Here is a 15,311-nt window from a genome sequence, read left to right on the forward strand (position 1 = left end):
CCCAATTTAAGCTCCTTAGGAATTCCACAGTCTCTATGATGAGAAAACCAAAAAAGGAATATTACTCCTTCCATATTCAGCAAGCAAATGGAAATACAGCGAAAATGTGGAACATCGTAAAGGATGCTATTCGCTCCACCTCTAAGCAACAAGTACAACCTGTTGTAATTGATCAGGATGTGGTGGACATATTTAACAATTACTTTGTAAATATCTGGCCTATCTTAGCCCAGCAGCTGATCCCGATAACTGATCCTAGCAATCTTATAAACCCTGTTATAAATAGTTTTGTTTTAAAGAGCTCGAGCTGGGCGAAATCGTTAGTGTGGTAAGCACACTTCAAGTAAGCAAATCCCCGGGTCTGGACGCCATTCCAGTAAAAATAATCAAAGATAATATTGACCTATTAGCCATGCACCTATTACACCTATTTACGCACTCTATAGAATGTTCAATATTTCCTGCAAGACTAAAAGTAGCTAAAGTCGTGCCTATCCATAAAGAAGGGGAACTGTCGGAACCGAGTAATTATAGGCCAATTTCAGTCCTTGGTGTCATCAATACAGTTTTTGAAAAAATACTATGTATACGCATAAAGAAATTTATAGGTAAGTTTAATATTATATGCCCAAGTCAGCATGGCTTCACGCCGCATAGATCAACAGCATCCGCAGTCCTTGTCCTATCGCAAATGATAAATACTGCCCTCAACTATAATAAGAAGAGCAAGGTTCCGGGCTAGTTTGTAATGCATTTAAGGGAAGAAACAACGCAATGGAACACGGACACACGTGTGTGTCCGTTCTTCGTGTGTCCGTGTTTCATTGCGCTGTTTCTTCCCTTAAACGATAATAAGATTGCCATAGTGGTGTATTTAGATATTAAAAAGGCATTCGATACGGTTAATTATACAATCCTTGTTGATAAACTCAGTAAGTATGGCTTCCGAGGGAAAATGTTAGATTTTTTCAATAGTTACCTTACAAACCGCGTACAGCATGTTGTAATGAATAATGTGATTTTTGGGGCGCAGGTCGTGCTGACTGGGGTACCACAGGGCTCAGTTCTGGGACCAATGTTTTTCTCGCTTTATGTAAAAGACCTCCCGTCTATACTAAAACATTCTCAAGCAGTGATGTACGCTGATGACACAGCTTTAATATTTATAGGAGACACAATCAATGAACTCAACAAAAAGATAAACGAAGAGATGGAAATGGTTCTTAACTGGTTTACTAACAACCACCTCTCCGTTAACATTCAGAAAACCAAATATACTTTGTTCCGCTCTAGGGGAAAAAAATTAAACTACCAAAATGTTGCTTTGTATTTAAATAACCAGCCAATACAAGCAGTTTTAAATATCTCGGCGTATATCTTGATTCTGATATGCACTGGAAGAATCAAGTAAAGCAAGTTTGCTCAAAGCTGGCATATGGTTGCCATATTTTATTACAAGCGCGAGAATGCTTTAATTTCTCTATACTCCGAATACTCTACTTTGCTTTTATACAAAGCCAGCTAATCTACTGCATGGAGTCATGGGGTAACACATACCCCACATATCTCGAACCTGTAATCCGATTGCAGAAGAGAGCGATAAGAATAATTACTTATTCAAAATATACTGACTCTACTGAACCACTTTTCAAGTCTACCGGCATTCTACCTTTCCATTCCATGTATACATTAAAGATAGCCCAGACAATTCATAAAATACTACAGCTCAATGAACCGCTTCCCCACAGTATCTTTATAACTCCTAAAAGGGAGACTAGGGCTGCTAGTGCAAAACATTTCAATTTGCCCGCCTGTCACAATACTTACGGGCAGAGATTATTAGAATTCAATGGAGTTTTAATCTGGAATGGCATTCCTAATGAGGTTAAAACAGAAACAAACCTTGTACGATCGCTCAAAATGTTCCTGATGAACATGTGAAGTATATGGTATGAATTTTTTACTTTTTGTTTCGAAGAGAAATATGTTTTTTGTGAGCGTTTTGTTTGTATTCCTGTATTTTTTCTCCGCAATTCTTATAAAGTTCTAATTTTCATTTTAGGAATAGAAATGTTCGTTTATGCGTGCTGCAAATATGTTGTATTGTATTGTGTTGGACCCGAAACAAGCCCCTGGCTATGGGTCCAGTTATTATTGTACATATTGAATTGTGCTCAGTTTCATTTTCGAATAAAAAAAAAAACCTACTTTCGCTGGTGTCGCCTCGACTGCCGGGAGCACTGAGCCGGGAAAGATCAGTGTGGTGTAGTTGCCAGACTTCATGTGTACGTGTAGGATAAAAAGTCCGAGGTCCGCCGCCAGAAAAAAATGTTCTCGCATTTTTTGCGCGATTCGGTCCGCGGACCGTGCGCGGAACTCGTAGATCGGAAGCGAAACCCCACATGACCGCTACTCCGCGTGCCAAAACAGGTCCGTGGTCCGTCGTCTGGATACACCTTAAGGGTGGATACATGGGCAAGTCGGTAATCCATGATATAGGAAAGTCCGGCGAGCAACACGGGCCAGAGTACGCGGGACCCGTGAACTAAAGCCCCTCTATTGTCGTTGGCGCTTTTTTAAGTAACGCCAAATCTTGAAGCGCATCACTGCCTTCTTTTCATATCAGCCTATGGTTTTCTCGGTTGCGATTTACGTTTTGCGCCGGAAGCCGGCGTTCATTTTGTATCTGCTCGCATGGACATCGAACCCCGTCAAGTCGTTATCCGTCTCACAGGTTAATCGTGGTCGCGCGCATTGTTTTGCCGGGCGTTCATCTAAAAGATACAAGTCTGTGATGCGAACGCATATTTCGAGCGCGCTGGTGTTACCAACAAGGTGCGAAGGCACACCACGGCATCAACAAGTGTCCCTTAGCGTCGGTAAACTTCGCGGCTTGAACGTTCAGAAATTTCGACGTTTTTCACACGGTGTAATCATCGCATGCGGACACGAACCACTAGCGTGATATAGGAACTACTTTTCTGTCACTGTTTAAAAAAATAGCACCCAAACAGCAATACCGCGATGGATGAAAACAACAGCTATGCAACGCAGCCACAGACTCGCCCCGAGAACAGCGAAGCAATATGGCAGCGCTTCCGTTCCAGACCGGAAGTCAGAAAGCTATGTGAGGAGGAAGATCCGGGTGGGGGGGGAGGTTAGCGGTACTTAGCCTGGTCGGCAGGAAACGTCGTGAAGAGGGCTTTACCGTGAACTGTCGACAAAGCCGTCGTCCTCGCGACGGCCTGGCGCCGGCTGCAGACACGAAGCTGAGGCCGCGGTGGCGTCTCGGGAAGGAAGGGGTCCATCCCCACATCGCCTGCAAGCCACTTCGACGGGGCGTTCACCATAGAGCGAGACTGCGTCAACCGGATGGAACCGAGGAAAACAAAGGCCCCAGGCTTCCCTGTACTGAGAACAGTGGCGGCATGCGGAGGAAGCCGTCTTTTTCGCACGAGTCGACGCGGACAAAAAGCGATGACCTCGTCAGAGGCGGTGTCCTTCCTAGAACTTTAGGCACTATACTAGAATGTATGATCCAAGTCGACCCTGGTCATCACCCGGCTACTGTGGGGGCTCCTTAACCTGTTAGAAAATAACTGTAGCCCCCAAAAGTGCTGCGTAACGGTGACCTGATCACCATTTCGGCCGAAACTGCTGCGAGAGGGCTCCGTACCGCCTCTTGCTGTGGGCGGGCCTACCAGTCATCACGCGCATCCGGCCAACTCGACTCTAATCAAGTAGCTACACTAACCAGCTAGGTGCTAGGGACGACAGACCCTATAAAGACAGCCGTAAGGCGTATGGTCGTATGCTTTCTGAGGAACTGTAAATAAACTGTATAGCACTCTCCAGGTTTTCGCTAGTCGGTTTCCGCGGCCGCCCTGTTCTTCCTCCGACACCGTCCACGCAACTTCGGGCACGGAACGCAACCTTAGCTACAAGGCTACAGGCGCCAACTTCCGACTGATTTATTTTCAATACGACCGATATTTAATTTTTCCCTGTGTGTTTTCCGAATGTGCATTCTTAATGCTGTCGTTTGTACTCATTGAAAATCTGTCAGAGTTGGCAATGTCTGCTTGGTCGTCCTTGTGCGGAAAATTTCGAGATGGTCCGAGCTAGTCAAGCGCTTTCTGTGCCTTTTAGCCCATCCTTGCAATTATCTTCGCTGAAAAATATGGCCGAATAAAGGAAGGAGGAAGAGCCGTAACTTTGCCTTGGTTGGTAGACAAGTTTATTTACACTTTGTACACAAAGCACATGCGGCGTACGCCAAATAAATAATTACATAATTCGAAAACACCGGTCAAAAAGAAATAGCGTATCATAGAAACATACCTTTTAAGTGGGATGTTCGCCTTTACTGGCTGAATAAACCTAACTTTTCCGCATCCCATGAGCGGTAGCTGCGCGCAACGCTGATAACTGGCGCTTTTCTTTTAATTCCTAGTTTAAAACACAAACGCTGAAAACCCTCATTCCACTGAAAATAACATGCAGAATTTCCTGCGAACTAAAACAAACTCTTTGCTTTCAATTAAGCTATAGCGCCGGAGTAGAAGGCACAGCATTGATTTTCGCGGCTAATGGACCTATAAAGCCCAGTGAATATTTGACGTCTTGCTGCTTTTACGCGGTGTTTATTTCGACCAAAATGTACATCCGCAACGTTTTTGAGGGCAGAACCGCTCCGAGAACTGCCCCTCTGCAATCAGAAAGATCAATTGTACCGTTTGATGTAAACGTTTGTCAGCATATCCGCGCTAGGCGAGCAATATTATTGTAACTGAGTGCAAAGCACTCCTAGAAGTGCTTGTTTTGCAAATGTCTTCATATGCCAGCACCTGCAGTATTTGCCTGGCAATCGCGTCGCCTTTGAGTACAGAGAAGTTACTGCTTTCCACATTGAATTTTTCTCGACCGTTCTATGCCTTCAAAGAATAAATTAGTAAACGCTCTCCTGCTTGCCAAAAACAACACCTTGGCAGTTAGCTGTGATTTCCATCAGCAGAAAAATGGCGAAGTTTATTGGCAGTGTCGCCTGCTCTTGTGTGCGCTGGACGAAAAAGGTGCAGAAGTTTTGCTTATTTCGACAGCATAGACCAGTTGCGCCGGCTGCTTGCAACTTGTTCTCCACTTCCTCAGCACCAGACCGAAACCTACAGCTGGCGCCGGCAAGACGGGGCTCACAAGCATTTTACACACCAGAACGACTCGAAACCGCCTCACGGCGGTCAGTACGGCAATCGCCAAAGCCTGAAATTCTAAGCACGCACAGTGCATACGCGCGAAGAACGTTTGGAAATTCGGCTCTTTATTTGCTGCCAGTGGCTGCAGCTTCTCCTTCTGTGCTTGTGAGATAAATTACAGGTGACCACACAGTGATGGAGACGGAATGTCGAACCAAGCACGCTCTCGTGCTTTATTATGTCATGCAGAGGCGGAAGTAACCCAAATAGGCACAAAGGCACCCGTAAAGCTGCCTTGCTGCCTCTGCCGATCCCGGTGGCTGTCGGTGAGCCTCGGTAGCCGCACAGCATTTGCGACTCACAGTAGCTACAATAATAATAAAAAGGTCAATAAAAACACCATTCCTCTTCACACTGCACAGTTTCGCACAGACAGCGTTGAGCTACTGTTCTGGATTGCACTCTGCTCTCGCGGAGTCTGCTTCGCTCCGTGCGCAGCATGAATATGGCGAAACCACTGGTGCGAAACTTCAGGTTGCCATCAGCATCCGTTGCACTTGTTACCGCTGCCCATCGACAGCGAGGCTCCCTTGAAGCACTGCTTGAGCCCACCGTTGTTGATGATAGCAGCGGGCAAATGGTTGGCATTGCTGTCACTACCAGTGTTCTCCAGTACCCCGCTAGTAGGAGCGCTCCTCCGGCGGTCCCTCACGAACACTAGCTTCTCGAGATGGCCTGTGGGCCCGTCGCAAGCAATGAAGAGAAGGTAGCTGATGATGTAGCTCCACACCACGACAGCGAAGCACTGGGAAACCTGGATGGGATAGCAACAACTGCCTTAAAATAGTCTTCGGCGACGGTGCCACGGCTACATTCATGCAGGAAACAATTACCACCACATAAGGAACAGACAGTAGCCAGACACAGGTGCAAAACTCTCGGATGCCGTTTCAACCAAGAAACATGGTTGTCTAAGTGACTCTGCAGCAAAATAAGACGCATTAGCTATCGGCGGTGCGGGGTCTGCAAACTGCCAATAATTTACTTCGTGGTATTCTGTTTCTTCAAGAAGAGTGCAAATTCTCCATTTTTCGAGTGAAACAATCCCTGCACCGATTTCAAAATTCGTTTTTCTCTTGTTTCAAATAAGAAACCAAACAAACCAAAGCGCAGAAGGGTCGTCAGGTAAAATATTAACTGATTTGGGGTCTTTTCCTACCCTGGCATCTAGCCGCCGCGGTGGCTGAGTGGTTATAGCGCTCGGCTGCTGGCCCGAAAGACGCGGGTTCGATCCCGGCCGCGGCTGTCGAATTTCGATGAAGGCGAAATTCTAGAGGCCCGTGTACTGTGCGATGTCAGTGCACGTTAAAGAATCCCAGATGGTCGGAATTCCCGGAGCCCTTCACTATGGCGTCTATCATAGTTTGAGTTGCTTTGGGCCGTTAAACCCCCATAAACCAAACCAAACCAAACCTACCCTGGCACCAAAGGGATCCGAGTATTACGCAAGAAAAAAACGACCTCTGGTACATGAGGGTGCCATGCGCGTGGTAGGAGAAGTTATCAATAAGAAGAGGGGAGTGGCAGAGCTCTTGCTTCCACTTCTCCGCTCCAAGGCAGGATAAAAGGGCCGGGGATCTTTGGAATGCTCAGAAGCCACGCGCAAAAATTACGTGCCCAGTACACCCAAATATGAAAATGAGTCTAAATAACATGCTGTGTTAGATGTAGTCTAGATAATTAGCATATTAGCTTTTATTACAGAGCTACTAAACCTAATATACTACTATTAGCGCAACGAATCAAACATAACACGTTGAAAAATTATTCGAAACGAATCGAATACGCTCTCATGTTTTCAAACTGGTTCGAATAATTGGCTCGAAGCTCTAATAATACCCACTGTAATTTTTTTTCGACTGCTGTTTCATAAGCAGGGTCCACTGCGAAGCCGGACAGGACGCTGCCATGATCGGCCTCCGCGGGATGGAGACTCCCCGACATGGTTCATTTCGTGCCAAGGAGTTAGTAGCGTTCATGCAAGACCTCCGATGTCGTGCGACTCTGACAGTGCTCTGGCACGTTCAACAGACCTTGCATTGATGCCAGATCTCGGACAACATGGCTCATAGGTAACTCTCGCCGTTCTTATCTACTGAAATGTGGCTGCAGGTGTTTGATGGCATCAGTAGCAAATGGGAATTTTACATGCGTGTGACACGATGGTCATAAGGTTAACATAGTGACGTCATACTGCATGACTGTATCGAATTTGCTAATATTCGAAATTTTTACCAGTAATCATAAAAATATTTGATTGGTATTCTTATAGCTGTTAGCTATAATATTCTTATTCGATTCGCTTTTGAAAAAGTACCATTCGAGCAGAACTACTGAGTTAAAAAGAACCAGAGTTATTTCAAGACCAAACTACAGCTGATTTGATGGTAGCCCGAAAGAAAGCATAACTTTGGGGGTACTTGTTGCGCAGAAAATAGATTATCGCTCTTAGCGCAGTGTAATGTATCCGAAAGTAAGCAAAAGTTAGCAGAGGGCCGCAGAGAGTCAGATGGATTGATCAGACTGGGAAATTTACGCGTATAGGGTGACCATTTCTGAGGCAAGAAAAGTTTAATGGAAGATTGGTGATGGTATCTGTACTATGTCTTTTCTTGAGCAATGTAAAATTATGAGATAGTACTGAGATGAATTTCATAATGAATAATTTTAACATCAATCTAATTATATGCTGAAATATTTATAATCTATCTCGACGTCTACAATCTCCTCTGCCAGTCTTAATTTGTTGCTCATACAAGCTATCATTTACACATCTTCCCGTTTGCCCGACGTATGTCGAACCGCAGTTAGTTGGAATTGAATATACTACTTTCTTATCGCAAGTCAATGTGCTTCTGGGCACGTTTCTTTCCACAGATCGGCTATCTACCTGTCTACCTGTCGACTTTACCTTGGTGCGTATCATTCCGAGACGCTTGCGAATCGAAAAAAAAAACACTTTTGCACTAGCCCTTGCTCCCACCTTTTTAAATTTTGTGAAACAGCATGAATATATGAAATAACCGCATAGTTCGTTCTAGTAGATCTTGTTTGAAGATGATGTGCACCTTCTGGTTTCTTAAGCTCCTTGAACATTTTTTGCGTGACTGATGAAATGGCATGGTGAGGATTGACGGACATGATAATGGAACTGCTTTGCAGTAGATGCTCGCATGACTTGTTAAATGCATTAGTTAGAGAAGTTTGGACAATGGATATTTTTATATGCTTGGCATGATATGATTCAAACGGTCAGATAGGTTTGCACGCCCTAGGTTTGTAGCCCCAGCATACTAAACGCAGAGAAAGGTGAATTTCAAAACCTAAAAATTGTGAAACAGTCTCAACCGGAAGTTCATGAGTCAAGGTCAAAGGGCAAAATGCGTTATTAAAGACAGACAGTACCGAAGACATTGGCTAGACCGTCCTTGTTCGACACAATCTTAAAGAACTAAAAAATCATCAACAAATCTGAAGACTTATATAACATTTGATTCTTGAAAGCTCTGTTTTAACAGTTTGTCTTTCGAGGCAAGGAAAATATTCCTTGAAACGGGGCCTATACATGAGCCTGTACATATACCTTCTTTCTGTGAAACAAGTTCCCCGTTCCAATCCACATACGTTGACTTAAAGTAGGCAGACAAATTTCAAGGAATGATGCAACTGATGCACCACAAGCTTCTGGAAGGCAACTGCTTCATTATTATCAATGCTGTTACTGGCACATTTTATCAGTTCTCGGTAAAGGTTCTTGATGCGACGGAAATGGCGTACAATCTTTTGGTTTGATTCTGAGTCAAAAAGTTTAATACTTATTCTGAATTATTACACGAAAAGATGTTCAACAGGAAATAAACCTAAGCGTTGTTGGAGGAATCAGGAAACTTGTTTCTGCGAAGAACCATTTTCTGATCCTATGGCCCAAGCTGAAACTATGTCAAGAAAACTTGCCCATCAGCACATTCTATATGGTAATTGCAAGACACAGCAGGAGTGGCTAAAAGTCCGAAGGTGCAGCGTAAGAGACTGCAGCGATGTTCGTGTGACCTGAGGCAGCAAGAACTGAAGCGGCTCCCTTAGTGCCATCGGCGGTTCGCATCCCACTTGGGAATATACTATTCTGAATTCCTTTTGTGCTTTGCTAGAACTCTAAAATAAAATTTCAGACGTTTTCAGGGAAGTCCAGCTTTATGTATTGCGAACGAAGTATTGGTCCCGAATTTAGCATGGGAAAAGCCGACAGAAGTACTGGTGTGAGATATTTCTAGGTCGTGCACTGCTAGTAAAGGAGTTATGGCTGTTGATGATGAACAGTTCGTTTTGATGTGCCAAACGAATCTAGTGCCTGTTGTCGGAGGTCTCCCAAAGTGTTTGGCCCATGGGCAGGTGAAACTACTACGTGTGCCGTAAGCTCGAGAGAGAGAAGAGTTAGGGTCCCTTATGTGATATCCAGAATTCTATGCAGCTATACCTGAAGCAAATTGTTCGGATCGGGCTTGTGTTCAACAAAGGCGCGCTTTTTAAATATTGCTCGTACTTTTTTGGCCCTTCCGAAATATTTGTCTGGAGTAGAGCACTCGTGGTGAGGCAAGTTGAGTGCCGCGAAGATGAGACTACGAAGGATAGAGAGGCTAAGCAACTGTAGCGCTATGCGCAAAAGGCGCACTCAGCCACTCGAGCTCTTTCTGGCTGATCTATGCGGGGAGAATTAAGCTATAAGAAGGATGAGCTTACGTTGGAGGCTTTCACTGCATTCGATGGCCTTGCTTACCTCGGCACTGGCGTCAAAAGCGCTAGAACTGATGTACAGTTTCATTATAGGTGATAGCTAGAGGCTTTTTCTAAAATTCCGAAACACTGCGAAACTCGCAACGATGAAATGTGGCATATCAAGCACACTCCAGCGGCTATTCGATGGTTTAGCTCTGAGGTCCTCTTTTCTCGCCTGGGCTGTACTTATTGAGGAGCAGTGACTATTTACGCCGTCGACAACGGCACCCCAGCAAAGATTTTCGAGAACTTTACGAATTCTAGACATCTGCTTTCAGGGCGCATGTCTGCGCTTTGCTCATTTTCATTGCAATCGTCTCTCTCTTCCATGACTGCAGTGGATGAGGTACAGACCAGATCACATATATATCTACGGTGCTCAAGCAGTACTATGCGGAAAGAGTACAGCGAAATTATAAAGCAGGTACTGACTTTCAATGATCATACTTCCGCTCGAGCACAGCCTAACAGAGAGGCAAACCGCATGGACACAAGCGCCTGGCTCTAGCAGAGCAGCTGCCTAGAGTTTTAAATCCATTTGCTCCGCAGCATACCACTACAGCGCGCCATACAAAAGTGATTAAGTCTGCACTAAAAGAATCAGGCACATAACCAGGGTCTACTGATGATAAAGCTTGTTTATTTCTACCGCATAGCCTACAGGGATGTGCGAGAAGCCGCCGCGCTGCGGCGTCTTTTTCAATGAACATCGCCAACCCTTGGCTGTGAAGAAGGAAGCTGACTCTCCCGAATATTTGTTTCGCCATGAATATTAGTTATTTCGACTACTCCAAGTCCTTAAGAGACTGAAGTTTCGAATCGGATACAAACACTGTTTGCGTATTACATGTTAAACGATCAAAACCTAAATATCAGTAGATCCGTAAATATCGCGTCTAGTCTGTCTCCCATGTAGACTTCTACAGAAACACTGAAAAAAACGGGCGAAAATTTCTCAAAGTTCACACCTGCTCACGAGAGCGCCTGCGGCTGAATGAAATGATCTGCAGCCACAAATATTCCTAAACTTTGCACGCAAGAAGACAGGCAAAGTTCTTTGCGTATGTTTCTTTCTTACCGCACGAATGTCTTGTATTTCGCCTGTCCAAAATCTATAGCTATCTCGATGTGTAATGCAGGTTGCTACCAATCATCTGTTGGGAACATCAGGCATTGCACATAAGCATGGAGCCTCAGTGACGGTTGTCATCTGGCATGCCAAAAGCCCACTTTATTTCAAGCTAGCGACATTGTTTGTTGGTCTCCAAATCTGATCGTCACTGTCCAGCTACATGCAATAAGTATTGCAAGATGGGCAAGGTACTGAGTTGACAGAATCGTAATTTTCATGGGAATTTCAGATGCATGGTGTACAGGCACTGATGTAAGTTAACTGAAGAGGTTATTGAACCATTCTACGTAGAAAAATTGTAGCCCCAGTTCATTAGTCAGCCTTCTGTCGCGCTGTATGAAAAAGAGTTTGCATATGTGACCGGCATGTCACGTGATGCATTTTCTGGCGTTTTCCGGATTTTTCGTGACGCCTGGACTTACGCAGTTAGCGGTTTTCTATTTCTTTGATGTCTCTCCTCTCACTTAACTTACATTTGCTAGTCGGCGCCTGTGTTGTGTGTTCTCTTTGTATGGTTCTGTGGACTTCGCAGTGTCCTTATTTACAGCTCTGTTTTCAATGCTTTCATGCTCTCCACAAAAACAGCAACGTCATCTGTATAGAATAAGCAATATCCAAACTTAAGATTCCATTTCAAATACACAGATGTTTTCGAAGTTCGCAGTCCTTACAGAAAATGACCTCACCAATACAGCAATGAACCCCGGTAACGACGGGCAACTTTATTGAAATGATACTCTCATCTCTATTCCCTCCGTGAACTTACGAAGAAAACTCAGGTGAGAACACACTGCCATCATCATCCCCTCGCATACGTCCACAGCAGCCAGACGAAGGCCTCCGTCACTGACACTGACCTCAGGTTAGCAATTCCTTGCACCGGCTGCAATGACCTGATCGCCGCAAATCTCTTAGTCTCTCCCGGCCACCTGGCTCTCTCTGCCACCTACTATCCTTCCTTCACGGAGAAATTGCGGCTGATTTCTTGGATGTTGATTATCTATTAGCTGCATTACTTGCTTTACCAAAATACATTTATTCTTTAAGGTTTCAATTAGGATATTATTATAGAAGGATGGATGAGCTGGATCTATATGGATGAGCTGCTATTCCTGACCTTAGAGTGCTTGCTGAATGCACACACAATCTCACCATTTACAAGAATTCCGAACAAGCGATTCTAGTTCTCGTGGCCACCACTACGTAGCGCACGGCTTTGAAGCTTCAAAAATAACGTTTACAGCATCCCTGACAAAAGAAAGAAAGAGAATGGCCTAATGGCTGCTGAATAGAACGTGATAGGGTGGTAGGCTTAGAGGCACCAGCTGGGCACTGTAAAAAATTCGTGGTAACGTCTCACGCTTAATCATTTCTCGTGACCTGGTTCTGTAATCACAATCTTACTTTGATACATTCTCTTACAGTATCTGATGCTTCATTACCGATGATAAACTATCCAGGCTGCAGAAAATCACTATTTTACATCTTAGTATAGGCCTGCTGTGGCACATAGTGCCCTTAAAGCCTGACTCATGTACTGCAGCGTCCTCTCTGAGTCCCTTGGCAGGGCAATGTTATCCAGAAATATGTGGCTGGTAAGGCATTTCTTCATTATTGTTGCCCTCATATTGTCCCAATCGAGCCCTCTCAGTCTCTCTTGTAAACATTCAGCTAACAGCAAAGAAGAGTGCGTCATTCTGCGTGGCCCTGGTTCTAATATTTTATCACTTCTTTGAAGAACTCTGGCCTCAAGGCCCGTGCTGCAGTTATCTTCAAACAATTCACATGCACTTTTCCACAATGCTGGTGTTTTGACTAAAGTGAGCGTTTAGCAAAACTGAAGGCTAAATATAAGGTCTCTTTACGTTATGCACATATTTTATGCACATGTTGATTGTGTGAATATCGTCTATCGTCTAAGAGTAATACAAAAGGCAGCTGTTTCCCTCGGCTGATTGAAATGAAATGTTGCTCAGGTTTTTTTAGCATATACTTGAGTAAACGCCCTTTTAACTCACAGGCAAAAAGTTCATCATCATTATTTCCATTTTAATGCAGTCCACTCCAGGAGAAGGACCTCTTCCTGATCCCTTAAATTAACCCTGTTCTGTGCCGGCTGGGGCAGTGTATTAATATAGGAAGTGGTGGCCAAGTCTACTCTTGGTGGCGAAATCCTGTTCTGGTGAGAAGGTGAGTTGCGGCTACGGTTGATGGGATGAGGCCGCCTCCCAGGCCCCCAGGTATTCAATCGACACTCAGTTGTTTTTTCCTCCCGTGAAGGATCGTGCGCCGCTTTGATTCCTCTTGCACTAGAGGCGAATATTTTACCCCTACGCCATCACCCTCCCCATGAATAATTATGTTTGCATTGTTTCACATTTTAAGACGTATTCATTTGTCGATGTATTGTGGATACCAAAAGAGAGGCTTTTCTAACTTCGTACCTCTGCCGTCTTTCAGTAAGCAGTCATAAGATCCTTCCCGTCCGCATTTCCTCTATGCATTGCTCTTGAGGCTTTCATTTCTTCCTCTTTCGTTCCCAAGGGGACCCTTATTTTCTTTGCCCCACTAGTGCTGCCATTTAGGCGATGGGTGTTTCGGCAAGTTAACTATCTTAGACATCTTATGGAACTGACTTCCTTGTGTTTGTTAAGTACGTCTGAGGCCACATTTTGAAGCAATTGATTTCATTTTACATTTCATTTGGCAGTGGCGCAGTCATGGCGAAAACAGGAGGGTGAGGAAACAAACTGCCAATCATGGATATTGCCTGTCTGGTAGCGACGCTACCACTAGCCACCGTCCTGCCGCCACAACTAGCCGGGCGGAGTTACACAGACCGCGCTGTGTCAATTAGACTGACAACCGCCAGCCAGTTTCTTTGTCGAGACTGCATTCGAGCCGATAAAGCTCGTCAAGCGTGTCCGAAGCGTCGTTGTGCTTTGCCATCCGTTACCATCCGTCCGCCATTGCGACATGGGCACGGGACGAGTATATGCAATTAAGTGGCACCATGGGCGTGTTTCTGCTACGGCCACTGTAACGTCTTCTCTCACAGCCTACGTCACCAGGAGTCAATATCAATACCAGAGGTCTAAATGAGAGGATTAATTAATAGAAAATTATTTGTTAGAAAAATCGTTAGCGTGTTTGGATGTCACTTTCTCCAGCTCCCGTTATCATGGTTGCAAGGCAATCGCTCCTACCCTTCTAAATTAAAATCATGGGCTGAAAATTGCACAGAGCAGCCACTACATCTCGATATCATTGCACTCCGAAATGTAATGTTTTGGCGTTTTCATGATTTGCCCCTTTTAATCCCGCGACATTATATTGAACACCTGGCAGCCCTATCAAATGGTGCACCTATACTAGACTCTGTGGGTAAGGTTCTTGCTTTAAGCGTTCATCGATTCAGTTTGCAGTGAGAGCCGGTCCGTATTGAGATTTTATAGCGTCCTCTGCTGCGCTACATACCTCTCCATCGGGCGAAGAGGATGTCGATGTGCCTCTTGTCTGGGCTGCAAGTCATTCCGCTGCCCCTTCCACCGCGCTCTGATCTAGTGCACACAACAGCCCAGCGAGCCATGTGGCGACGCCCTGTTAACACTCAATGGAACGGACTATAGAGCCACTTGTTACCTTCCACTTCGGACACTTCCTCCACAACGGCTTTCACTGAGAGTGAAGGATGGAGTGCCGTTCTTGCCAACTTATATTCGGCTGAGGAAGAATGCATTTTACTGCTCGCTCGATGAACCATTTTAGTTTAGTTGAACCTTGACAATGCACTTGCTTGGCTTCTGAAACATTCACAGGGGTTAACAATCATCCTAAAGCTTGTTTCAGTTGCATCAAAACTCCGTTTTTAAGGGCTATTAATCCTTCTGCGTAAGTAGGAGAGACAGAAAAACAGAAAATCCGAGAGGCTAGCAGGTAATGCACCCGAAGAGCAAGAATATAGGAAAAATTGTGTGGTGGATAAGAAATAGAAGTTTGGATTTTCCCTCTTAAGTATGCCCGGAGGAGCCGTGTATGAAAACGCGAGTAACTTCTATTGCCTCCACCAAGCGGCTTCAAAATTCCGAAGTACCAGGCCTGAGCTCAATTAGTAGGAGTCCCTTTTACCAGACACAGTGAGAAGACATGTACGG

General features: G+C 44.8%; 1 protein-coding gene across 2 annotated transcripts in view; it reads right to left on the minus strand.

Moving 5' to 3' along the window:
* Positions 1 to 4,225: 4,225 nt before the first annotated feature.
* Positions 4,226 to 15,311, minus strand: part of LOC144115900 (nose resistant to fluoxetine protein 6-like) — a 134,602-nt gene continuing 123,516 nt past the window's right edge. For both annotated transcript variants that reach the window (XM_077650532.1, XM_077650533.1), the window contains exon 16: positions 4,226 to 6,006. In XM_077650532.1, coding sequence (XP_077506658.1) covers positions 5,734 to 6,006 — 273 coding nt within the window. In that variant the 3' untranslated portion in view covers positions 4,226 to 5,733. The remainder of the gene's footprint in view (positions 6,007 to 15,311) is intronic.

This window comes from Amblyomma americanum, chromosome 1 (genome assembly GCF_052857255.1).
Source record: "Amblyomma americanum isolate KBUSLIRL-KWMA chromosome 1, ASM5285725v1, whole genome shotgun sequence".
Classification (NCBI taxonomy): Eukaryota; Metazoa; Arthropoda; class Arachnida; order Ixodida; family Ixodidae; genus Amblyomma; species Amblyomma americanum.